The following is a 27409-nucleotide window of genomic DNA, read 5'->3' on the forward strand; positions in this document are numbered from 1 at the left end:
TTAAACACTAGGGAAATTCTGTCAACATCTCAGAAACAAGAAGACTCGCCCGTGTTTTTCAGTTTGTACTCACTGGCCTGTTACAGGCAATGGCCAGATGTCAGGAAGCTGCTGTCTATACTTGACTCAAAGATGTTTTAATTAGAATTTCCTAAGTCAAAGGATGCTTCCTTTTACCACTGAAAGGCACTTACTGTGCTCTATGTATAATAGCAAATGAAGAGTATTTAGCACTTGCTAAAAAAAGTTTTCTTCCAGATACCATTCCATATACTATCATATATTCACTTATGAAATATTTATCATGGTTACTGAACAGAAATCACAGGTCTATCAGTGAAGTGATCAGTCCAAAGCACCTCTTGATGAAGAGCACTCTAGCTCCTAAGTAAAGGAAAGAGTGTAAGAGGAAAGTGTGCGCTATCCACAAGTCAGCACCATATCCTGACAGGAGAGATCGCAGACAACAGTCCACAAGAGGATGGGGATGTGCAGCTGAAGAGAAGTGTCACTGACATTCAGAGTGTAGAAAACTGAACAAAGCCGGTGGCTCAGTGGAGAGGTCTGCCCATGCTTCATCTGCTGGATCTGAAAGGCAATATGAGGGGGGAGCTGTGGCATACTGTTGCCCATTCACACTGCTTCCCCAGAGCCCAGTGCCCACTCCTTTATTGTTCATTACAGTTTGTATTTCCTCTATGTGCACCACTCCCCTCCAGCTTTATTGTTGCTTATCCAACACAGCCATTTGTTCAGCACCAGAGTTACAGAGGCACACAATTCCACTGATTCCAGTCACAGGGCATAGGGACGTGCTGCAGAGTATGGCTCATTTTCTGCATGAGTTTGTTGGCTCTGTCCATGTGATTATACACAGGGTAGCCACGTTCATCCATAACCAGAGTCTGCGTATGAATGATGTGGGAGATGAGACCTTGTGCCCGGTAATCAGGCACAGTGCCTGCCATTCGCATTTCTCCAGTTTGGTCCATCAGAGCCCAGGAGACAGGGGTCCCTTCAGGTCCCAGGAGACATGAGCTAGGAAAGGTCTGGATACAGCGCTCAATGAATCTCTGGCTCCTCTCATTGCCACCAAAATGCCAGAATTTATCCACCAAGGCAGCATGGGTGACATCCAGGGATGAGAGTTTAAACATTTCATGGTTGCTGTTGAAGAAAAACGAAAAAGTGCAGCCCTAAATTCTATGGACAGAGAAATATTTGTCCCTCCTCATAAAAGTCTCCTGTGAGGTGTGAGCATTGCAGTGATGGTAGGCATCAGCTGGGCAGTGTCTGGCCATCCGTGGCAGTTAAGTAGGCAACCAACTTAACTTAACCCCCCTCCGTTCCCCTGCTACTCTCTTTAGAAGGGATGAGTTAACAGCCATTCTATCAGAAGACAGAAATTAGGATGATAGGAGGTTTCATCTTACAAATATTCAGGACTGTGCAACAAAACAATTAACTCTTCACTAAGAACTTAGTACTGTTCTCAACATTGCTGTGACCCACCTTCCCACAGGAAATAGAGCAGATGACATCATATAGATAAGAAAAATGGACAAATAAAGAATAAGTACTCAAAAGCACATGCTAGAAAGCAGCAGTGCAAAACTATAGAATCGTGGAACCGTGTGTGTGTGTGTGTGTGTGTGTGTGTGTATTTTCTCAGTCTTGCTCAGTCTCACTCACTTAACCTGGAGATCATCACTGTCCAGTGGTTCTCCATTATCTTCTTGACTCTATTACATCAGCACCAGGGTAACAGACACACTATCACATCTGGGTTCTTATGAACATTCTAGGGATCATAACTCAAATCTTCAGGCTTGCATGGGAGACACTGTATAGACTAAGCCTCCATATCATGAAATCTTCAACACTGATATCTGAAAGTCCTTGGCTGCCATATTGATGCATGGCAAAGTAGAAGTTCAAACGGTCAACAGCATGGCATATAGACGTCTCCTCCTATGTCTACTAAAGTGTGAAGACACCTACAATGAGATAAAAACTCTTCTCAGGATGCATAAGCAGAAGATACAGACTCGGGTCACAACCATGCCCTTCATCATCCTCATGGTGAGCAAGCCACTCCGCCATCAGAGACTATTTCCTGTTGTGAACTCTAAAATTATGTCTCCTGTCCTGACTGTCCCCTGAGTAGCTGACTCAGTGCTACTCTGGATGAGGAGCTGCTCTTTGGCTCCTAATGCCCTTTAGAGTGTGAGCAAAGTTCTTCTGGCATCCTGAACCAGAAGGCCATGGGACTGAGCATCTGGACATCAAGTTCCCACCAGGTTTTAGTGCTGCTCTGTGTTACCTTGGAAACCAATGGAGGGAAAATCATAATTTGCTTAAGCGTTCTTAACTAGAAAATATTTTTTCTGTGAGATGCATTGATTAAGCATATATTTATTAAGGACCAACATAAATTGACATGCTAACATGGAAGGGTAAAAATACATCACTAGGCTGTACCTCTAAGAACTACAGGAAACTAACAAATGCTGAGAGCAGGAGAAATAGTCTTCCCCCAGGATGAACCTCCTAATTGGTTATCCAATCTATTGGTCAGCCATGAAATCATACAAGTAATGCTAAACAGACTGAATATGTTATATGTGTGTGTGCCTATACACACATTGTAAAAATAACAGTTAAAGAAAAAGAGTCCATAAATTTGAGAAGGAGAAGGGGAGGCACAGGATGAAAAAAGGGGAAAGATGTGATTATATTTTCATTTCCAAAATCAGAACTTTCTATACAGTCAGGTACTGTTCTGCCTCACACTGAACAACACAAAAGAACTCTTACTGTTTTTGCATTGTTTTTCATATTGTTGGGTCACACATGTGGAGGTCAGAGGACAGCCTATGAGAGTAGGTTCTCTTCTTGCACCATGTGGGTCCCAGGGATCTAACTCAGGTCATTAGCTTTGCAGCAAGTGACTTTGCCCACTGAGACATTTCACTCACTCAATATTCTTACCCTGTGAAAGTCTAAATATTGTGGCAGGCTTCTAGCAACACATAAGTAGAAATTTTTAAAATAATCTGATTTCAGCTAATTAAAGTACAATAACAGAAATAAAAACAGTCATAACAATTATAAGTGGCTTTTTATGGGGTGTTCTGAAAAGCATTGTCAATGGAAATAAAAACGAAACTATGAGAAACATAGCAAAAGAGAAAGAGAGAGGAAATATGTGAATATTGGAAGGACAGTCTGATCCCTATATCCCTTGTTTGTTTAAAACTGGGTAGAGAAGTACAAGTCTGCAATCATAGCTCTGGGAAGCAGGAGACAGATGGATTCCGGGACCGGGCTGGTCAGACAACCTGTCCTCCTCAGTCAAATCCTGTCTCAAAAAGCAAACAAGCAAAACCAGAAAATGGATGGCTCTCAAAGGAAACACCATCTGAGGTTCTCCTTTTACAGCCACCTGTACATGCAAACACATCAACACATATACATGCACAGATTTCAAAAAAAAAAAGCCATGAAAACAATTTTAAAAAAACTGTGGCATTTGAGGAGATATATCACACAGTTCTTGTTACATTTTTAAAACAATTATCTTGGAAATGGGCTTGTACAGAAGTTAGGGAGCTGCGGTAGTGAGAGATCGGAGCGGAACAGAATTATCTTCAAACCAACTCACATGGCCCGGGGTCTGCCAGATTTATGATGTAAATTCTCTGTATCCTCCATCAGGAAAGGAACCAGTTTCTTTGCTGTCTGGGGCATCATGTAAAGAATACATTGTGTTCTCTTAACTTTGACCAGCTTAGCAGCTGTAATGCCCATTATTGCTTCATTCAGGCTGGATTGTGAACCTAGAAGGGAGTGAAACAGAGAATACATAACTGTCTGTCTAGGTCAAAAAAGCAGTCCAAAGATGTACACAAGATTTAGTAAGAAAACCTTGCCTCGAGTATGATTCCTATGTGTCCATCCCTAAGTTATTCCCTGGAAATTTTTTCTTTCATGTCCAGCAGAACAGTAAAAATCCTTACTGTCTCTATGAACAGAAGCATATTTAAATAATAGTCAATCTTGTTCAAGCATGTTACATGCTCAGGCATTAAGCTTATGTTTCATTCGATCCTCTCATTGATTCAAGTTTTAGGATCTTTCAGTATCAGAATTTTTATACATGAGGACACTGAATAATGAGAAAGTAATGTGCTCACGAATCACAACTTGGAGGCAGAGCCGGGAAGTTTTCTGTGGTTTTAACTCCAGAGGGCACATTTGTAACCACACTAGACATAAACCTGAATGACCTAGCAAGAGCTCCATGTCACAGTAAGCTGTCCTGCTTGTTCCGGGAAGAGAAGGTCAGAGGTAAAGTTCTGTCTCCCATCTAGTGTCCTGAGGGCTTCTAAATATGTCTTCAAAACACATGAGGTTCACCAAGAGCTACACATTTGCTGCTTCTTCTATTAATACCATAGTCTGTAATATTAGAAACTGGTTCCACCATAGAGGTTGTGGAAGCTAGACTAAGAAATATGCATTAGGTTTAAATTCTGAAGTTTGTAGAAAAAAAAAAAAGTTGCAGGGTGAGGTGCCGAGTGGAGAGTGATCCTACGGATGTTCATGCAGGAGGTCCCAGCAGCCAGCAAGCAACTCCGGTCCTCTTACTTTGAACCTGCAGATGTTGTTTCCAGTTGATGGCCTCTGGTGTGCCAAGGCACTCCAAACAGTTCTTAGGATCTTTAGAATAGATCTGGTAAGTGTTGACATGGGGATCAAAGTCATCTGTCATCTCCTAGTGGGTTGGGCAACATAGAATCAATACAATTGATTATGCTATCTATGTAAGTTCAATATTTTTCAGAATTTCATTACTCTTTTTCCTATTATTTTTTAAATTTATTATTTGAAAATTTCATATGTATATACAACACATTTAGTCATATTGACCCCACTCCCTCCAACTCCTCAAGACCCTTCCCAATATATAGCCTCTCCAATTTTATTTATTGTTTTAAAATTAATCATTGAGTCCAGTTAGTACTGTCCAGAAGTATATGGATTTGAGGTGACCCACCAGAACACGGGCATCCTGCCAGCGGCCACTGACCCAAAAGAAGTGGCTCCCCCTCCCTCAGCAGCCACCAGCTTCAGTCAGGGTTTGGGGTTCAGGAAATCTTTTCCCATCCTTTCTAGCATTTTCAAACTCATTTATTGCTGGGCAGCAGGGGCACACTCCTATAACACCAGCACTTGGGAGGCAGAGGCAGGTGGATGTCTGTGAGTTCAAGGTCAACCTGATCTACAGAGCGAGTTCCAGGACAGGCTCCATAGCTACTGAGAAACCATGTCTCAGAAAAACCACAAAAAAACCTCCTCAAATTTATTTATCAACCCCAAGCAGAGATGTTTTTCTCAAATGTCAGCAGCATTTCTTAATTATTAACATCATGAAACCAAGACCAAAACTTCACTCTATTTATAAAAATGTTTTTATTAAACCTTATTAAATTTTATGTGTAGGTACCATTACAATTTAAAATCAATTAAAGATGGTTAATGAAGCATTCTCCCCTAACTTAGTAATACTCAAAAAAAAAAAAAAAAAGAAAGAAAGAAAGAAAAAAAGCGATACTGTCAAAGGCCTTATAAGAATAAGTCTTGTTGTTCCAAACAGCCTCAAAACGAATGTGCCTTTTCCTTCTCTCTGTATGCAGAGTGTTTGCACAGGGATGTGAGATGTGCATGGAGGTCAGAGGTCATCTTTGAGGGCCAGGCCTACCTTCACCTTGTTTGCTGATGCCAGGGCAAGGCCATCTGCTTAGCAAACTTCCAGGAATTCTCCTGGCTCTCAAGCCCCACCTCTCTGTAAAATGCTGGGATTACACACACGCATTGATCTATATAGAGCTTTATGGGGCTGCTACAGATCTGAATCCAGGTCCTTATACTTGCATAACAAACCATCTCTCCAGCTAATAGATATATTTTTGGCACAACAATATTGAAATTGGCAAGATGAACTTGTATTTGAATTTTTATATATGCATGATAAAGTCATACAAGAATAAAACATGATGTCTTTAAACTGTAAAGCACAAAGCACCATTCTTCAAAAATTGTGTATTTCTGGCAAAATCATCATGCAAGTTGTTCAAAAAGCTCTTCTCAAAGTAAACAAATGACAGCTGGGATTTTTTGAAGATAAAGGGAAGTACTGAATACTCAACTAGGGCAGGCTAGCCAGAAAATATTGCACAGAAATGCCCCTGCAGCAAGACAAAACTGCAACTGACAATCTATTTTATCAATATATTTGAAAACCAAATATTATTTTTATATTTTAAGTAAATTAAAATTTAGTTTATAGTGTATGTTGTTTGTTGAGTTTTTTTAAAAAAAGAGATGCTCTTGTGTATGTAAGAAGGTACATGTGATATTATGAAACACATCTTCACCACCATCCTCGTCAATAATAATAATAACATTGAATATCCTGAAGCCAATTAGCAGGTCTGTTGTCTCACATAATTGCTATTCTTTCTTTGGAAATAGTAGCAAGAACTTAACTAATTTAGCAATAAATAGCATAAAACTTCATGCTGCACATTAGATCTTTGGACTTGTTTAGCCTACAGATCTACTTGTTTGATGCCTTAGGCATGTAGCTCCTTGCTCACCACCATCAGCTACATGGGTTTCAGTTTTGTTCAGATATTTAGAAAATTTTTAAATACATAGAAAATTATTTTAATTCACATGTAGATGAGATATTGCTTTTCTGTGATCACCAATTTCACTTACCACAATGTCTTCCATGTTAATCTCTATTTTAGAAGACAATAGGATAACATTATTTTTCTGCTAATAATATTTAATTTCGTACAGATATCACTTTCCCATTAATCTTTCTGTGGGTTCTAGGGTTATTTACAAATAATTCTGCTATAAATATGGCAGTGTAGATACTTGCTGTACTGATTTTATAATATTTCTATATTGTACCCAGAAGAGAGATTACAGGATCAAATGACAGTTCCATTTTGTAGTGAGGTCCTTTCCTCCTACACATAGACTGTTAAGAAGTTTTGTCAAAAAAGAGTAATAGATTCTGTCAATTTTTTTCTCATCCACTGACATGCCATGTGGTGTTTTGATGAACCACAACTGCTGGTTTGTACGTGCTAAGCCAGCCTCCAATGACAGTGAGTCACTTCACTTAACCGGAGTATAATCTTTTTGATGTAACTCACCTGCTCCTGAGGACGGACAATCACTGTGTTAAAATCAGGCCACTTGTCCACCAGAGCCTTGAGCTTGAATGGGTTTCCCTGATTCATGTGGAAGACAGTCCCATAAACCTAAATATTTCAACATGCTAAACAGTCAGCTCATTACACAGAGACAGTAAAAGCCTTTCATTGCCAGAATAATGCTGATCTCTATAAAATTAGTGTGTGTAAATTACACAATATCTAGCCCAATATTCAAGTAAATAGATTTTTAAACAAAAATCATGAAACTATTATAATAGGTAAATATGCAGATACAGTAGATTAGTAATCACTCAGTCTCACATCACAGAATTTTGTCCTATACATTTCTGTTTTCTGCCATATAAACATATGCCCATACAACCTTGTAAACAATGAAATTTCCTAATGCATATGAATTTCACATATACTGTACAAAGACATACTTCCATGTCAAAATCAGAAATGTACATATTAATGTTTAATAACTGTCTAATTGTTAGTATTTGGGATGAATTACATTTGACATGTGATAAACTATTCAATAATCACTGTTTAGAGAGAGACTCTGTAGCTACAATACACACATCTTTCTTTTACTGTGACTTCAGTGAATATTGATCAAGAATGCCTACAAAACTATTGACTTATTGACTCTACTCACTTTGTGTGCAAGCACACCAACACCTGGTATAACCAGGATCCATCCCCGATAGTGGACAGTCCCAGCAGAGAATGTAAAGGGTTGGTGAGGGAGGGAGTCAACCAGGCCGTGGGAGTCAGGAGAATCTTGCAACCCGACTGTCTAGCAGTCAGAGTGCTTCTTTATTTATACAGAATTTAGTAAGTAGGGATACATTCATGTTGTTCCAAAACATAGACCATATCATTTTTGTTTTTGCATAAGTTTTTCACTTCTTTGCTCATCTTTTAGTCATTATTAGTAAACTATGACAGAATAGGGTTATCATTTCCAATCATTTTCCCTCAAGTTTTGGCATAATTGATAAACAGAGTTATTATTTTTACTCATTAACTTCATAACCCAGTTTCTAGAAATTTAGAGGCATATGACAAGTTTTTCTCAGGCTGCTTACTTCCTTGACTACAAAGACATTTGACCAAAACAATCTTCAAGCCATTCCAGGCACGCTGCCATGTTCCAAGCAGTGCGTTATTAACTCTTAATGGTCACAGTGCCCAAGAAACATCCTTAGGCCCAAGTTGCTGCAGTTATTATTCAAATTTTGGTATAATGTAATATTTATATTTTATCTTTATAGAATACTGTGATCATCTTTCTACATCATTTTTTTGTCCATCAGTATAAGTCTCTGTGTAGGACAGAGGTAGCTTCAGCTAGTCTAACTTTGTTACTATACGTAATTGCTTGAGGGTATAGTGGGAAGAGACTTGCAGTCTGAACTGTGGCCAACTCCTCTAGCCCACCGATTCTTGTTGACCTTTTAAAGTTTACTTTGTTTTTATTATCTTGTTCCTGGGTAAGTACAGGGACAGATGTTTCAAAAATATCTCATAGCCTCATAAAGAGACCTCTGGCTTCTTTATGTGTGTCACAATCTCCAAGGCATAAAGAAGATCTTCAAGTAGATAAGGGTATCTCTCTAAAATGGGGGGAATACTATGTTCTGGACTCTCAGGGAAGCTTGGAAATAGCATTCCAGGGAGAAGGCATGAATGATTCATCAGAAATTTTCCATCAATCCAATATTCCCAAACTGTACAAATACTAAAAGTCTCTCATGTATGCAATGGTGGAAAGGAAAAGCTAAGGTGGCATGGAAGCCATCATGTGGCTCAGCCTTACTGGATCCTTGTCAAACAGCTGTGCTGGCATTATGACTCCTGCCATCCCCGTCAGGTATAGTTGTGCTGCGGTATTATTTAACTGCCCAATGAATTTTTTGGATAAAGTATTTTAAACCTGAACCATGGACTCTGCCATTTTGATGATACCTTCCCTGTTCATCAAAAGCAGTGACTTAGAATTATAGAAATCTCATGTGGTTTAGTCTACGAATGACATATTGTATCAGTCTACGAATGATACGTATTGTCAGAGCATCTGGGAAAGTTAACAGAATATTATACTGTTCATGTTTCTCATCCTCACAATCAGTATAATAATTGTACTAAATACATTATGTTCCTGCTGCCCAGAAGAATACAGATATACCAATGAGAGTCTCTATCTACTGCTGTGGGAACTTGGCATTTGGTGGGGATTTTGTTTTGTTTTGTGCTATTGTAAATGGTAACTATTTTAAGTTTTTTATTCCCATCATTAATTAATTGCTAATGTGTACAAATAGAATTGAGTTGTTCTACTTGTATATTGATCTCGAATCCTTTAGCCTTATTAAACTTAAGTCCAGAAGATTGTTTTGTGGACTCTTTAGGTGATCATGTCCTCTGAGAACACACTACATTTTACCTCCCCCAACCACCTCCATATGTACTGCTTTAATTTATTTTTATTGAATTATATACTGGTTAGGTCACCGATGTTTCATTAAATAGGATCAGGGAGAATGACTATCATTGCTTAAGTAATCCATCTTAAGCAAAATATTCCATTTCTTTGCTAAATAGAAAGATCTTAATTGTGCGTCACACCTACATGCTTTTTTGTCAAATTGAACAAATTCTCTTTTTTCCTAGTTTTCTGAGTTTCATATTTATCAAGACTACTATATTTTGTCTCACATTTTCTCTCTACCTATTAATACAGGTCAAGCTAAGTGTGGTGGTGCACAACTGTAATGTAGGTAATCAAGGGGTTTAGGCAGGGTGATGATAAGTTAAAGGGCAGTTTGGACTACTTATCAAGTTCTTGTCTTAAAACACACAAAAAAGTTGGTCATGGTGGTTCACACCAGTAATTTCAGCATTTTAGAGACTAACGCAGAGGATAGTCATGAATTTGAGGCCAACATGAATCATTTGTTAGATGCAGGCAGTTTGGGCTACATTGTGAGAGTCTGTCTCAGAAAAGAAACTAAGAAGGATCTTATGAGTTTTATTCAGTAGTGTATTGGTATGATGATTTGTACTGATTAAGCATGGAGTCACACCTATTGCTTAAATACATCTTGATGTCTTGGTAGTATTTTTGAGGACTTTTGTGTTTATGTTAATGATGAATATAGTTCTCTAGCTTTCTATTGGTATATAATTTTGGTTGTGTTACCATAATAACTCTGATCTTATAAAATAAATTTAGACATAGTCCCTCCTCTGTTGTATGCTGACTAATGTTGTGTGTGGTTAGTATTATTTATTTTTTATGTATGTTATCTAGATAAGGCATTTCCTTTGTCAGAATGTTTTCATATGTATCTGTGTGTGCAGGACTATTTAAGATTGTATATTCTTTTTCTTTGTTTTTTTTTTTTTTTTTGAGACAGGGCTTCTCTGTAGTTTTGAAGCATGTCCTGGACCTAGCTCCTGTAGATCAGGCTGGCCTTGAAATCACAGAGATTTGCCTGCCTTTGCCTCCCTCCCCGCCCCCCGCTGAGTGCCGGGATTAAAAGGTTGCCTGGCTATTAATTGTGTGTTCTTAAGAAAACTTTGTTACCTTGTATTTGTCACATAATAACAGCATATCTGAAATCTATGAGCATATTTTCAATTATAGAACATCCTTGTTATGTTTATGATGCCCTTTAGATTTTTGAAGATATCTCATATATCGTTCTTCATTTGGGGAATATTTATCTTCTCTATTCTAGGTCAGTTTGGTTATAATATTATCAACAATGTTTCTAAGAACCCGATTATAAATGGATGATTGATTTTCTATACTTTTATTTCTCACTCAGATACATTTTTTTCTGTTCAAATGTGTATTATTTTTCTTTTACAGTTTACTCTGCTTGCTAGAGGGTTTATTTGTTATAATTTTTATAGTTTCTGGGCTGGAAATAAGCCAAGTAATTGAGATAATTTGTATGGTTTTAGTAAAAGAAGTTCTATGTGTTTCCCATTAAATAACACATTGGTTGTTGCTGTACCTCCATTGTAGGCTGAAGATGGAACAGTACAGAAGAATTTTGAGATAGCAAGATGTCTCTGTGAATTATAAAGTTTTGGAAGTTGCTTACAATGTACTTCCTGTTTACGTAGGCAATATCATATCCTTCTGGAGTCTTTGATGGAGTTGAAGAATAGATAGTTATAATTATAGTTATCCTTAGTTATGATAAAAGATAAAGTAAATATAAATATTGTACCTGTAATTCTTGCTTAATACCTATTTTGTTATATGTAATTTTACTATGTTAAAGTTAAAACCTTCCTTTTTATTTAAACAGAAAAAGGGAGATGATGTGGGAAGTCCTTCTGTATATGTGTTGCTTTTATTGGTTAATGAATAAAGAAGCTATTTTGGCCTGTGATAGAATAGAATTGAGCTAGGCAGAGAAGACTGAACTGAATGCCGGGAGAAGGGAGGCAGAGTCAGGAGAAGTCATCTAGCCCCACCAGAGACAGACACAGGACAGGACCATGCTGGTAAACCATAGCCATGTGGCCATACGCAGATTAATAGAAATGGGTTAAATTAATATGTAAAAGTTAGCCAATAAGAAGCTAGCACTAATAGGTCAAGCAGTGATTTAATTAATACAGTTTCTGGGTGGTTATTTCAAGAATCTGGGCAGCTGGAAACAAAAAAGTGGCCTCCCACAACATGTGGGTTTATTTTCCTTTTAGTTCTACCAGCATTTCCCTCATACTGAGCCTTTATTTCTATGAGTATAAATTCTCTGGATAAATCAACATCTTTGCTGTAATACAAAGATATTCCTTATTCTTAGAAACATTCTATCCATTTGTAATATGCATAAATAATTATGGGGAAAGCTATAATACACAAAGTTATGGATACATTTCTAAAATATAATTTCTTGCTCATGCAAAATTACATGCAGTTCTTAGGAAGCTGGTGAAACAAGAATTGAATAATTATTAGTTTTGAGAAAGTGTCATATGGCTTAACCTCTTCTCAGATGTCATCAGTTAGAAAAATATTAAACGTTAACATCACCGGCTTTGTCAACTTGCAACTCTGGGAAACAGCCTGTGTAATATAAAACAATTCCTATGTGAGCACAAGGAATGTCCCTGAGTCAGCAAAGATCACCTAGATCACATTGCCACTAATTGTGGTGTGATCTAACAGAGCTTTTATTTCTTCTTCGGTTAAATGTATACAGTATGCCTCCCTTGCCGCAGGGTGATAGCAACTAAATGTTGGCCACAAAGTAAATACCTAACCCAGAACATAGCTCAGTAAATGTTCCTTCTCGTTACCACCTTGTTCCTAGACACTTGATAGTCCATTTTCCACAAGGACATTCCACATTCACCTTTAAGGACTCGGGAAGGTGTTTCCTTAAGGACTTCTCCAACATCTGCAGCATCTGTGAGCTTCGCAAATGGAGCATCTTGGCAGCTACCTTATCCTAAAGAAGAGATTAAGAAATGCCAAAGACATCTGCTGTGAGATGGTGTCTTCTATATATGTGGTGGTTTGAAGAAGAAAGGCTACTGTACGTGTACATATTTGAATGCTTAGTCATTAGGGAGTGGCACTACTTAGGGCGGGAGGTGTAGCCTTTTTGGAGGAAGTGTGCCACTGGAGGTGGGCTTTGGGGTTTTGGAAGCCTAAACTAGACCCAATGGCTTTCTCTTCCTCTTGCTGTGGTCTGTGCATCAGGTTGTAGAAATCTCAGCTCCTTCTCCAGCACCATGTCTGCCTGTATACCACCATGCTCCCCAATCTGATTACAACGAACTAAATCTCTGAAACTGTAGGCAGGACCCAATTAAATGTTTTCCTTTATAAGAGTTGCTGAGGGGCTGGAGAGATGGCTCAGTGGTTAAGAGCACTGGCTGCTCTTCCAGAGGTCCTGAGTTCAATTCCCAGCAACCACATGGTGGCTCACACCATCTGTAATGAGATCCGGTGCCCTCTTCTGGCGTGCGGGCATACATGGAGGCAGAATGTTGTATACATAAAAAATAAATAGATAAATAAATAAATAAGAGTTGCTGAGGTTATGGTGTCTCATCACAGTAATAGAACACTGACTAAGACAATATATGACAGCGAAACTATACCTCAGAAATCTCAACAGTATGGTTACCAAAATAAGACCAAAAAAATGACAACGTCAATTGACATGCCAGTGTAGACAGGGGAATTCCCACAAGGCTCCTCCCCTAGCTGAAGATCTACAGATGATCAATGGCTGCTGAGAGGAGTCAGTCTTCCCAGTAACGAGCCTCCTGATAGGTTATCTGATCCCAAGAGGTCAACCCTAAACAGAAATGCACAGCACTAAATAAACTCGGCAAGTTGTGTGTGTGTGTGTGTGTGTGTGTGTGTGTGTGTGTATACATGTAACCATAATGGAAGAGTAAATGTTCATGAATTTAGAGAGTCAGGGAGGAGCACAGGGAGGAAGGAGAGGGAGAGAAAGGAAAAATTATATAAATATAGTACTCACATAGTTAATTTTCAAAAAATTCAAAAAGAAAGGCCATAGAATGAGAAGAGTTAGAATACATGCAGACATAATGGGCCATTCTAGTTCATGATTTAAGGTATATTCCTACTGTTTCATGGGTTCCTCCTATACTAAAGTTTTCACTGGGGCTGGAGAGATGGCTCAGAAGTTAAGAGCACTGACTGCTCTTCCAGAGGTTCTGAGTTCAGTTCCCAGCAACCACATGGTGGCTCACAGCCATCTATAATGAGATCTGATGCCCTCTTCTAGCATGCAACCATACTTGGAAGGAATGTTGGATACATAATAAATAAAGTTTTTAAAAAGGTTTTCACTAAATTGAAGAAGGGATGGGTATCTCTGTAAAATGATCACAAACTTCATTTTTCAAACTTTAAAAATATTGGGGATTACACCTAGGTCCTTAAGCATCCTAAGCAAGTACTCTACCACTGAGATACATACACTGATAAGTCCATTGAGTGACTTTTCTTCTATACAAACACTTGTAAATTTGAAACAAACTGAAAGGATTCAGATGGATGGGTTATCTGTGTCACTAGCACTTGGTAAATGAGGTCATGATAAATTAGTAGCCTTTAAGTCTACTGCAAAGCACCTAGCTCTATGCTTGCCCCTTATTTGTCAACATACCTTAATATGTAGGTGAAGCACACCATTTCTCAATATTGACAACAAAAAAGAAAAGCAAAAGGTGAAGGTGTTTCTTCTGAGCGCTTCCATGTGGATTGTAATGATGTTATAGTACAGTATTATCAGAGTTGACATTGTGTTAGAAGAATTTTACATAGGGATAAACAAATTAATAGGTAGATGGGTGGGTGGACAGATAGATAAATAGACAGACAGAAGGACAGATAGATAGATAATAGATATTCTTTAACTTTGATTCAATTTTTAAATTAATTTACTTTTATTTTATGTATATCGGGATTTTGCAATGGGTGTTGGTGTTGGGCCCCCCAGAATAGGAGTTACAGAGAGTTGTGAGCTGCTATGTAGGTGCTGGGAATTGAACCCAGGTCTTCTGGAAGAGCACTAAGTAATCTTAACTGCTGAGCTATCTCTCTGGCTCGACTCATTTATTTTTAATTTAAGTATGATAAAACTAGCCAGGTGGTAGTAGCACACGCCTCTAATCCCAGCACTCGGGAGGCAGAGGCAGGAGGATATCTGTGAGTTTGAGGCCAGCCTGGTCTACAATAACTAGTTCCAGGACAGACTCCAAAGCTACAGAGAAACCCTGTCTTGAAAAAAAAAAAACTCACCAAGTTTAAATTAATAATTTTAAGAGTTTTGATAAATGACTACATTTGTTTAACTAGCACTATAACAATAATTCATACCATTTCCACACACTCATAAATCCAACAATTTCTTTATCTGACTCTTGTATCCAAGAAATCACCAGTAGTTTTCTGACTCTCTAATTGTCCTTCAACAAAACTGTAAATTAAATGGAATTATTTAGTACAAATTTATATACTAAATCTATATCAGAATTATGTTGTATTTTTCCATATATAATACATTAAAATATATTTTGACACTGGTTTCTTTTAATAGTCAAATACATTTTTTTTATATCTCAGCAGTACATTTATTATTTTTAATCAGTAGATAATATTTCATAATGCATGAATCAGAATTTTTATCCTTTACTCTTATGGACACTTGGTCTGTTATGGTTTATATACAGTTATTCATAAAATTATTATGCCAGTAAATGTACACATTCATGAGAATGTTTTTATTTCCAGAACTATATGCCACGCATTTGGCTTTTTAAGTATCTGCTTATCTTTTTTCCAAAGTGAATGAACAATCTTCTATGATCATTGTATAATGTGAGTGTCTCACTGATTCTTCTCTAAAATAATCAACACTTGTCTTTGTAGCCATAGCAGGAACCACGGATGCAGTATTCTGAAGCCTTAGCTCCTCACAGAAAATCATGCAGGGTTCATTACCAAGGCAGCAAAGGTTAAGGCCAACATATATTTCAGAAGATCAGTTTTCCAAGAGATTGGCAATGCTGGATTTTACCCAAACACTGACTTAGCACAAACACCGGTTAAAGAAATCCTCCTAGTATAGATTAGGAGGGATCCAGGGACTATGGGGGAATGGGGGAGTGGCGGAGGTAAGAAATGGGAAGAGAGGCGTGACGGGAGGCTGCATTCTGGATGTAAAATTAGTTAATTAATTAATTAGCTAATAAAAAACTGAAAAACAAAAAAGAAAAAGAAGAAATCTTCCCAACCCAATTTGTATTAGGTGAACAGCCCACTAGAAGGACCATCCTCCCCATCTCATGTGGGTCCTGCATGCGCCCTCCTTGTTCACCCAGGACAGAGATAAATACAGACCCTCCAAATCCCCATTTTTGCTTCAAAAACAATGAGCAGAACTCATAAATCAATCAGAAAATAATTATTAACTAAACAGATCAAATGTCTCTACTTTTCCTTGCTCAGTATACAGCATCCTTTCCCCCTAACAGCTTCCACAAAATAAACTGAACTCAGGTGAAATGTTCTCTGATCCATAGCAGACACTGCTGCCCGTTCCAGGTCCCTGTACAAAGTTCTGTATGGTTCTGCTTATTCCTTTGTCAAAAACAACTAAACTGTTCATTCTCGTGGACCTGAAAGAACAAGGTTTGTGTTAGCCAACTTGACCCAGCTTCAGTTGTTTGCCCTCATCACCTGACTGAACTTTGGCCCACTCTCAGCCTGAGCCAACACTCCCACACAGATGTCTCCCCTTCGCCATGAGGACTCTCCATAGGCTGGCTTTCTCCACCGCAAAGGAGAACACCCCTTCTCCCCTCTCCGATGTTTGCAGATCATAGGTCTGCTGAATTTCTATTTCAATAGTCTCAACCTCCTGCAACCTGTTTTTCAATAATTCTGTACATAACAATTCTTCTCTCCTTACCTAAACCTTGAATTATTTCATCTTCAGTTAAAAAAAAATGCTAAGGCCTCATTATTTTTTATTTTAATTAATTAATTTATTAAAGATTTCTGCCTCCTCCCCGCTATCGCCTCCCGTTTCCCTCCCCCTCCCCCGATCAAGTCCCCCTCCCTCGTCAGTCCTAAGAGCAATTAGGGTTCCCTGCCCTGTGGGAAGTCCAAGGACCACCCACCTCCATTCAGGTATAGTAAGGTGAGCATCCAAACTGCCTAGGCTCCCACAAAGCCAGTAGGTGCAGTAGGATCAAAAACCCATTGCCATTGTTCATGAGTTCTCAGTAGTCCTCATTGTCCGCTATGTTCAGTGAGTCCGGTTTTATCCCATACTTTTTCAGACCCAGGTCAGCTGGCCTTGGTGAGTTCCTGATAGAACATCCCCATTGTCTCAGTGTGTGGGTGCACCCCTGGCAGTCCTGAATTCCTTGCTCGTGCTCTCTCTCCTTCTGCTCCTGATTTGGACCTTGAGAATTCAGTCTGGTGCTCCAGTGTGGGTCTCTGCCTCTGTCTCCTTTCATCGCCTGATGAAGGTTAATATTCAGGAGGATGCTTATATGTTTTTCTTTGGGTTCACCTTCTTATTTAGGTTCCTAAGGCCTCATTATAAGTTTACCTGTGACTAGCATAAGAACCCAAATATCTGCCACGTCCGTCCTTTCAGCCCTTTTCATAATAAATCATGAATGAATGCTTAATGGTTGTTTTTCTAAGGAGTCAACTTTTTGAGGTTGAACAAAACTATTTTGAAAGTCTCTTCATTCCATGAGTTTTATAATTAGAGTGGACCACAGAAAATTGTGTGTGTGTGTGTTCCTATGGGGAGCAGAGACTGATGTTGAATATCTCTGGCAACTTTTCTCAATTTTATTTCCTTTCTTTTCATATGTGTATGAGTACACATGTGTGTATAATGTGTATGTGTGTGTTCACACTCACATTTGTGTTTGTATTTGTGTGTGAATACAAGCACAAGTGTCTGTGGAGACCAGAGGACAACTTTGCTTGAGGCAGAGTTTCTTGCTTCTTCCTGCTGCACCTGCCAGGCTAGCCTGTGAACTTCCTGGGTTTCTCTTGTCTCCTCCCCTCATCTTCCCATGCTAGGATTACACGGTCTATTTTGCAAATCCTGGGGACCGGAACTCTGGTCCTCATGCTTGCATTATAAGCACTTTATCCACGGATCTGTTTCTCCAGCTCTCAGACCTTAACATTTTTTATTTTGATTAAGATCTATAAGAAGGTTATAAATTTAGCTATAAGCTCCAGTGGTCTTCCTGTTTCTTCATTTCCTGCAGTAGGATTATAGGCACATGCGTGTTGTGCCTGGCTTCTGACATGAAGATGTCATGTTTCTGGAGCAAGTTCTTAACCAACTCAGCCATCTCCCTAACCCCAATAAGAAATATCTGAAGGTAAAACTGAAACATCACACTTTTTTTAAAGCTCAATTCAATTCACAAGGCAGCAAATTGTGTGTGTGTGTGTGTGTGTGTGTGTATATATATATATATATATATATATATATATATATATATATATGAAAAATTACTGAAGAAGCCAGAGTCAGCAAGGACCAAGAAGATTTGTCTACCTCTTTTGAGTTCTTGCTTGTGTTCCCTCCTACTTCATGTCCATTTCCCTCTTCCTAAATGCCTTCCCTGTGTGTTCCAGTCTCCAGCATAAGAAAGGAAGAAGCAGCCATGTAGAAAGTGCTTCAGCAGAACATGGTTGTATCAGGCTAGATTCCTGTGACAAATTGTCAGCTGCTAGTGCTATACATGTAATCATTTAATCAATTCACTAATTAGGATGTTGGGGTTTGCATGCCATGGTACACATATGCAAGTCATACAACATATAGGAGTCAATTTTCTTCTTCTACCATGTAAGTTCCAACTCAAGTAACCCAGCTCATTGGCAATCAGCTTTACCAACTGAACCATTCCATCACCAGCCTCTTTCTATTTTGAAATAGCCTTTGGCATAGAACCTTTTCTATTATCTTAAAAGGTTATTATTATTATTTGCTCTAATTACAAAGTAGTATTTGAAAACTATTTAACTTCCTTTCCCCCAATTCTAGTATCTTCCTGAATCTTGTCCCCTCTTGAAAGAAACCTAAGGGTCTGATGTACACACTGTGTATGATCTAATATAAAGTGGCCTTTCTGCATCTTGACCCACTGTATAAAACTGAAATGATCAAATAATGGAATCCTAGTACAGAGTGAAATGATGAAACAAAGCCTGTGACCAATGACCATATCACATGTCCTGAGCAGCAGGACTTCACAAGGAGATGGTTAGTTGTAGATCTGTAAAGACCTTAAAGAAGCCTGCATAACAACCATTGAGCAGAGCAGGCTGTTAGAAAGCACACTAGTGACCATGCCCCCATGGAACCACTGGGTATCTTGTAAGGAACTAAGGAAAATCCATCTTGTTGAACTTGAATAGCAGCTAGACTTTGGTGTACAGTTTGCACAACTCCATCTTTCAAGACAAAGCCACCTTTATCCTAGATCATTTCCTCTCTGTTCCTTCCACTTTCTTGGCAATTTTAAGTGGCCCTTGGCCTATTTCGGGTGTCCATGAACTTACTTATCAGTGTTTAGGAACTAGTTCCAGCTGGCTCCTTCTGTTTACTCTGACTTCTAGCTCTCTGGTAACTAGGTTCAGGGATTTCCATTCTTTTGTTTGACCCTTTGAAACACTGGTTCTTTAGATGATCTAAGACAATATATATCTGCATGGTGTAGGAGGTCGTTCTATGTGTTGCTTTCATTAGTTGAATAAAGAAACTGCCTTGGCCTTTTTATAGGGCAGAAACTTAGGTAGGCAGGAAAGACAGAACTGAATTCTGGGAGGAAGAAAGCAGGGTCAGAGAGAACCTCCATGGAGCCAGCAACCAGGTCAGACATGCTAAATCTTTCCTGGTAAGCCATGACCCCGTGGTGATACACAGATTACTAGATATGGGTTAAAGCAAGATGTGAGAGTTAGCTAATAAGAGGCTAGAGCTTATGGGCCAGGCAGTGTTTAAATGAATAGTTTCTGTGTAATTATTTCGGCTATAAGCTAGCTGGGTGGCGGGACGCAGCCCACTCCTATCCATACTACATCTGCATAAACAGTGCTTGGATGAGTTTGCTCTTATTGGCTCAAATGACCAAAGATCTCACTTGTCTTTTGATCTTATTGCTTTAAGATGTTGAGAAATGCTTGGACTAATGAATCTTCCATGTGTGATCCCTTACCTATGTTTGTTCATCAATTATGGATGGGCAATGACAGGCTTTTAACTTACCCTTGAGCTCTCTATGTAGAAATTTCTGTTTATTTTTTTACTCTGCTCTCATACAACACACCCTGACATAAAAACAGTCTCAATCAGAACCACTGGAGCAAAGGAAGGCTTCGGAGGATTCACTTAGTTCTGTACTCTTCTTCAGTGCTTCGGTGACAGAGCCCAGGGCTTTGTATGTGAGTTCTGTAGCAGAGATACATCTGCACCCTTTCTAAGTGGTTCTTCTTTTAGCCACCAAGTTCAGGTCTATTAACCTTATCTGTGGTCTCTCTTTTCCACACAGAGTGTTCCCTGGAACATCTCTTTATCATAAAACTATGTTGTAGCACCCCTGATTTTTCTTCATTTTATTATTGTAACACTACCTTCAATGCCTTACTTTAAGTTTCTAGGTCAGGTGGCTCCATATAAGCAGGAAAATGATGGAATAAGAAGAAAAATTACTCAAGAAAAGAAGAGCTTTGGAAATTCACAGTCAGAGATGAAGATGGATGATCACTGATTAGATGCACGCAGAACACCACTACAGAAGCACAGATCCCTGATAGGGGAAAGAAACAGAAGCCACTTCCTACAGGTAAGCCAGGTGGGGGACAGGCACTTCTATCCTGTGGACAAACTAATAGTCCTCACTGGATTCAAATCCAGTTATGAAGGAGACAGTGACTTCTCTGACAAATGATTTAGAGAACGGCATCTGGATGACATCTTGAAAGAGAAGTTATTGTTAAAAGTTGAGTTACTATGGGGCCTGAAGTCAGGAATGTGGATACTCAAGCCTTGTGAAAATAGAATACAGTTGCCCTTCCCTCATGGGGACTCCTCTGGGATATATGCTCAAATTATTTATTGTTCTCATCCAAAATGCCCACCACATTGTCAGATAAAAATTGACAGCCTGTCAGAATAGTACAGTTCCTAAGAGAAAATTCTAGGTCATCTGAGTGGAGATCTAGGTTTAACAAAATGACAGCTGGATGACTGCACAATTACACGTGTGTGTGTGTGTGTGTGTGTGTGTGTGTGTGTGTGCATCTTCTCTTTACTCCATGTTCCTCATGGATAAGAGATAATCATAGTACCTGACCTCTATATTTGTATAGTAATTTAATGAGTTAATATCTATAGTGTATGAGAACAGAACCAGGAACACTGTAGTGCTCTATAAATATTTCCATTACTATCATGAGCTAACAGTGTAGTAATCAGACTGTGAAATTTTGTAATACGTGTCAACATTTCGAGTTTAGTAACTGGACAGACCTATTAAAACACAGGATAGTACTTCTCTTACTATTGAATGTTATTAACTTTGGTCTCCAGAAATACTACTTATAAATCATGAATACAAAAAGAAGAACAATCACGAAACATAATTTTTATTTAGTTGACAACTGCCAAAGTCTATCAAATAAAAAAATTATGAAGTATTTATATTATTCCAAGTTTTCTCATTTCACCTGGTGTAAGGATTCATTCTTCATTCAACATGAATATTTATAACCTCCCTCTATCCATGTGTTGAAATTCTAACAGTCACTCTTTATATACTGAAAGGTGAGACTTTGGAACTAGGCCTCAAGGACACACTACAAGAACACCATGCCTGAATCGGAAAACAGGTTGCTTCCTGGCATCACTGCAGGTTTTTTGGACTTGGACCTCCCAGCATCCAGAACTGTCAAAAGTGAAGCTGCTGCTGTCTATGAGCTTGCTCTCTTATGAAATTTGGTTTGAGCAGCCCCAAGAGTCTAAGACAAAGTAGCTACTGAAAGCCAGCTACTGAAAAGAATGGGGATTTTTAGCAGACAGCATCTTTTCCAAGTCCCAGAAAGACACACGATAGTAGAAGAGAGATATTCCAAGAGGCCAATCCGGCGTTCAAGTAGAAGCACCTCAGAAGTTTAATGCAAATAAGAAGCAAATTGGAGTCTGATGCCAGAGCACAGCAGGAATAATAGTGAGTATTGCTGGGTACATTTGGAACCAGCTTCTGTACGTGTGCATCCGCACCCTGCAACAGAAACATGTGATTCGGCTAGTACAGGGAGAGAGAGAACAGGCACTCATTGGTGAGCTGCCAGTGCTGGCCATGGGCAAAGTCCTCTTAAAAATGGTATTTGTAAACTCCTTACGAAACCATTTCAACATTTGGAATTTGTCCCCCCAAAAAATCCATAAAGAAAATTATTTATGAAAAACTATACAAATACAGACACATCACCCTTTATGTACGTTCATATATATGACATAAAAATATTTTTAAATTAAAAGTCCTTAATAATACAGTTAGTTGCATTATAATGAGGATTTTAAAATACATATGTTTTTATGGTTTTGAATAAGTAATTCACATTTTCTAAGTGTTAGCATATTTTTCAAAGTGATTTTAAACAGGGAGATTCACTTATTTGGATAGTAGTAGCCCAAAGAAATCTGACTACTTTAGTATGTTACAAAATAATATTTGCATATACCCACATTAATATATGTATATATATATATATGTGTGTGTGTGTGTGTCTGCATACACACATATATATCTCAACTGATAACACCTCCTGAATTAGCACACTTCCTCCCAGCCTCAATTACATTTTCTGTCACAGAACTACAAATAACAAGCTTTCAGTTTCTTTGTATTTTCCAATTCATAATAAGCCCTGCCTCCGTTCAATCAAGCATTTCTCACAGATACCAGCAAACTACTCTGTATATTTCTCCCCAGACATACATCTCACCACCAGCGAGCTCTAACAATTTCTATCCACATTCAACAGGAATATTGTGATGTGTCCCCTTCAGTAACGAGTCAAAAGGAGATGGCAAGTCCTCCAGTGTCCACTTCTCCTTGTCCTCACCTACAATGCTGTCTCCTCTTCCAGTCTCCACAGACGTCAGCCGGAAATACAGCTTGCCCTCAGAGTACGTGAATTAAGGGGTGCTTTGATTCAGTTTCTGGGAAGCTTTTGAGCGGAAGTTCTTAGAACATGTGTACCAAACTCAAAACAGTATGAGATCAGGCCCCTCCCTCTGGGTGGTCCTTGTTCCAGAATCCTCTCTGTAACTGGGAAGTTAGTAATATACATTTGGGGCTTTTTTCCAAAAGAGTGGACAACTTTCTGCTCCCAGAAATCCCACTGTCATTCAGAAACTGAAGCCAGCAGACCAGGAACTAGGGGATGTGTGGGTATAAACATGCAACAGAATATTATTTGGCCATAAAGGTATAAAGTTTGATATGTGCTATGATATGGATGAATCTGAATACACTGTATTAAATGAAATAAGCTAGACACAGGTGAGAAATATCATATGATCTCACTTAGGACATCCGTGTAGTGTAGGCAAATCCCCAGGCACAGAAGGTAGAATGGAGGTTACCAAGAGCTGAGGAAGTTAAAAGTTATTCTTCAGTAGGTACAGAGTTCACGTTGGAGAATAATGATATAGATTGGGGTATAGATAATGGGGATAGTTGAAAAATACAGTCAATATATTTAACACTACTACAGTGCACACTTACAGTAATTAAAAGTGTTATGCAGACTTTACCACAATATATTTACTTATATGTATGGATATATGCGAATGTGTGTATATGTATGCATATATAAGTGTATATGTGTGTGTGTGTGTGCGTATGCATTTTCACAAAACAGAATAATCTATCCCTTTTCTCAGAGATCAGGTCATTTTCCTTGTCTGAACTTCTCTTATCATTGTAGTTTTTATTGGCTTCAGGTAAATACATTTTGTTTTTTCTCAGCATAGCTGAAGGTGATCATTGTTACTTAAATATAACTAGGTGTGTGTGTGTGTGTGTCCCTCTGCATATGAGGGAGTGCTCATGACTGTGTGTATGCATATGAAAGCCAGAGATCAATGTTAGATGTCTTCCTCAATGACCCTCTACCTTATTTTTTGTATGTGGAACTTTCCAATTTGGTCAGACTGGCTGGGGAGGGAGCAAAGCCCCAGAGCGCCTCCTATCTCCTCTTCCCAGTACTGGGATAACAAACATGTATAGCTTGTGCCCCAAGTTTAACTGGGTGCTGGCGATCAGATAGGTTAGGTCCTCTTAATTACACGACAAGCACTCTACCAGCAAACATCTCTCAAATGTAAAGTCTTAGCTAAGCAACTTTAGCCAATGTTTTGCTGGTCAGTGTTTTGAACACAGCTCATGTTTGTAGAGTCAGGCAAAATCCAGAAACCAAAGGCTACACAGAAATTTCACATGCCTTGTGGTCCTTAACAGAGCAAAGTTTGGATCACTTTCTAATTTTACTCTTACACAGTACTATCAACATTATACAAATTCCACTGAAGCACAAAAACCTTGAACTCAGTGCCTCTGGGTTCAAAATTTGATGTAACATCCCTTGAGTGAAGCCATTGAACTAGCAAGAAATCTGGGTATTGGGGTATCTGAGAACTTTGAAACTGTGTTTCAAAGGGAGGAGGGTAGGGGATCAGGAAGGGGAAAGAAGGGGAAAGGGAAAAGAAACATTTTTAGACTTCACTTTAACGCTTGCATCAAAGAATTATGTCACAGAAATTCCATGGTTTATTCAACCATTCTGTTTTGGAAATTTAGGATGCTTCCAAAGTCTTACTATTATTAAAGAAAAACTACATGAGAGGCATATTTGTACATACTTCTCAATTTTTGTACTTTTATTTTTAATTAATAATTGACACACAGAACTAGGTTTCATTGCACCATTTCCACATAAAATTTATCTTGGCTCTCTTCCCCTGTCTCTTATGCCCCTTGACCTCTCACCCCTCCTTGTACCCTTATACAAACCCTCCCTTCCACACTCACGTCGCTCGTGCTGACCCCTGCTTCCTCAACACTCCTTTCCCTTCTCGTGCTCTTTTCTGATTTCAGAGCCTACAATCACATTCACCCCAACTTATATACATACAGACATACTTTATAAACTGGAATCTGAAATATGAGAGACTCACGTGCGTTCTGACTAAACGTGGATTTTGGTTTTTGCTAATTCCCATATTAATTCATTTTTCCCCTAAAGTTACAGGATTTCATTTTCCTTTACAGCTGAATAAAATTCCACTGTATATATGCACCACATTTTCATTATCCATTCCTCTTGTTTCCACTTAGGCTGCTTCCATTCCTTCCTTATTGTTTACTCTGTTGTCTGTTTCCTGCTCTGGGAACAAAGGGAGCAGCTTCCCTGCTAGGCTTTCCAGAGCCCAGTCCCCCATCCTCTCTGCTTCTGCTCTGGCCTGTTGCTTCAGCGCTTGGAGTATACAAGCAGAGGCATCTGTGGATGCCACCACATCCAAGATGTTCCAGCCCCGGAACCCCTGACTTCATTCTCTCTTCCTAGGAACACTCCCACACTTCCACATACTAGGCTACAATTAGAGTCGGGGGATTATTCTGTCTCCCCAAGTCTTACACCCAGGAGTAGACACTGGGAAAGTTGGGTCCACAGAGGAGGGCCAGAGACAGTAAGGTTAAAAAGGGAAAGTGTAGTAGCCCCAAGGGTGCTTGAGACAAAGCAGGGTCAGCCAAGGCGTGAGCAGCCAAGGGGCTCCAGCAATGTTTTTGCTTGCTAAGGAAGCACTGCTTGGGGGGGGGGGGGGGCGGCTGCAAAGTCCTAGAGCAGCCAGGTACTGAAAGGGGGTTTAAAGGGGTCTCCTGCTGTTAAGCTGTAGCTGAGTTTGCTTAATCAAGACACTTTAAACTACTTGGAAGGACATTTATTTGGAGGTGGTCATGGGATCCTGAGAGAATCTAGGGAAGGGAAGCACCTGCCTTCAACACCGATCCCTGACACCAGTAAGAGAAACTGCCCACAACGCACGACCACGAGGGCGGTAGCTCCCGGGATAGACAAGGGCTGTGGGCGGCTCACCCGTGTCTTGACGGAACTGGTTCATGGACTGCAGGTCGATGATGTAGGGCGCGAGCCGACTGTCCACCTGGCCCAGTACCACGCTGCCCCCGGCGCGGGGACCCGAGCGCACCACCGCCTCGATGTGGTGGCTCACGGCGGGGCTGTAGGGACGCCAGCGGCCGTGCTCGTTCAGCCATTCCCACACCACCACGGCCGAGGCCAGGAGCATGGCGAGCCCGGGGCTGTGGCGCGCCGCTGCCCGTCTCCCGGACCCGGCCTCCTGCGCTTCCTCCGGCGCCGCCGCCTCCAGGCCTGGACCGCGCCCCCCGCCCTGCGCCCCGCCGCCGCGGGCAGCCTCAGCAGCGGCCCATGGGGGAGTCCGCAGCCGCGCAGGCCCCGAGACGCGGACCCCGGGGCCGCCTGCCTCCGACCGCGCTCCGCCGGGCTCCGCCGCTGCTGCCGCCGCTGCTCCGAAGGGTCCAGCGGCTTCATGCAAAGGCCCGGCCCTGCGCCCTCGCTGCCCCTCCTTGCAAAGCCACCCGGGGGCGCGCGGCCTGAGCGGCGCTGCACCCGCCTCGCACCAGTTGCGCCTCGGGCTCCGCGGGCGTCCGCGTGGATCGCGCCGCACGGTCACGCCCTCCGCCCTCTCTCCGTGCGGAGCGCGGCGACCGCGGCGGCACAGCTCCCCCTCCCTGCGGCTCGGCTCAGTGCCTTCCCGAAGGAGTCGCCCCTCCCCAGCAGCGCCCCTATTTTGCAGTCTCTGCCTGCCTGTCCTTCCGTCCTTCTGTCTGTTTTGAGCGTTGCCCCAGCCTAGTCCGCAGCCCTAGCTTGGAGCTCGTCTTCCTCGGGCCCGCTCACGCACTGGCACACCCACACTCGCGCACTCGCGCATTCACACGCGCACAGCCTCAAGTCCTCTTCAGTCCGCCTGCTATTGCCTCATCCTGGCCTGCGAGCCTTCTTTAGCTGTCCCTAAAGCTTCTTCGCCCCCTGCTGGTCTGAGTCTTACACTTTTGACCATTGAGAGTCAATGCCAAGGGATGCATGCGTTTATGGCATAAATTTTATGCTGTCTTTGTAGAAATCAGAGGACGCTGAGATGTTGTACTGGCTGCTTGAAAAGTGACTATGAAACAGGAAATAGACTCTATTTTCTGTGCCGGCCCGGATTTTGTATATTATACGTACATATATAAAAGGGAAAGGAGCGACCCCAGACGCTATTGACTATCAATCAAATGAAAAGCTCAGTGCTAGATATGGGTTATCTCCTTTAGAGCTGTCCCACAGAACCTTCGACACATTACAGGTTATTCCCAAACCTCTAGGTTACTCTCCAGAACTTGATAGGAGTGTTGATAAAGATGCCCCACTTAGGTCTGAGAACTCTGTTTTATTCTCAGTATGTGTCTCTGCATTGATTAATATCCACTGTGTCTAGGGGCATAGACATAAATAC

General features: G+C 40.3%; 2 protein-coding genes across 3 annotated transcripts in view; both read right to left on the reverse strand.

Moving 5' to 3' along the window:
• Positions 1-26035, reverse strand: part of LOC130880277 (glycine N-acyltransferase) — a 43888-nt gene extending 17853 nt beyond the window's left edge. Inside the window, exon 1 of one of the 2 annotated variants that reach the window (XM_057779236.1) lies at positions 25969-26035. The gene's annotated coding sequence lies outside the window, so the exon portion shown is untranslated. Of the gene's footprint in view, positions 1-3664; positions 3755-25968 lie in introns of those variants that run through there. The other variant, XM_057779235.1, reaches the window with a different exon arrangement.
• LOC130880278 (glycine N-acyltransferase-like protein) lies at positions 650-26081 on the reverse strand. Its single transcript, XM_057779237.1, has 6 exons — positions 25969-26081; positions 12626-12721; positions 7236-7343; positions 4651-4777; positions 3665-3839; positions 650-1167 (listed from the first exon to the last, which is right to left on the reverse strand). Exons 2-6 carry the CDS (start codon positions 12701-12703, stop codon positions 765-767), a joined length of 891 nt encoding a protein of 296 aa, XP_057635220.1. The 5' UTR covers positions 12704-12721; positions 25969-26081; the 3' UTR covers positions 650-764.
• Between the last annotated feature and the right edge of the window lie 1328 nt (positions 26082-27409).

The sequence above is a fragment of the Chionomys nivalis genome, chromosome 8 (genome assembly GCF_950005125.1).
Source record: "Chionomys nivalis chromosome 8, mChiNiv1.1, whole genome shotgun sequence".
Lineage (NCBI taxonomy): Eukaryota > Metazoa > Chordata > Mammalia > Rodentia > Cricetidae > Chionomys > Chionomys nivalis.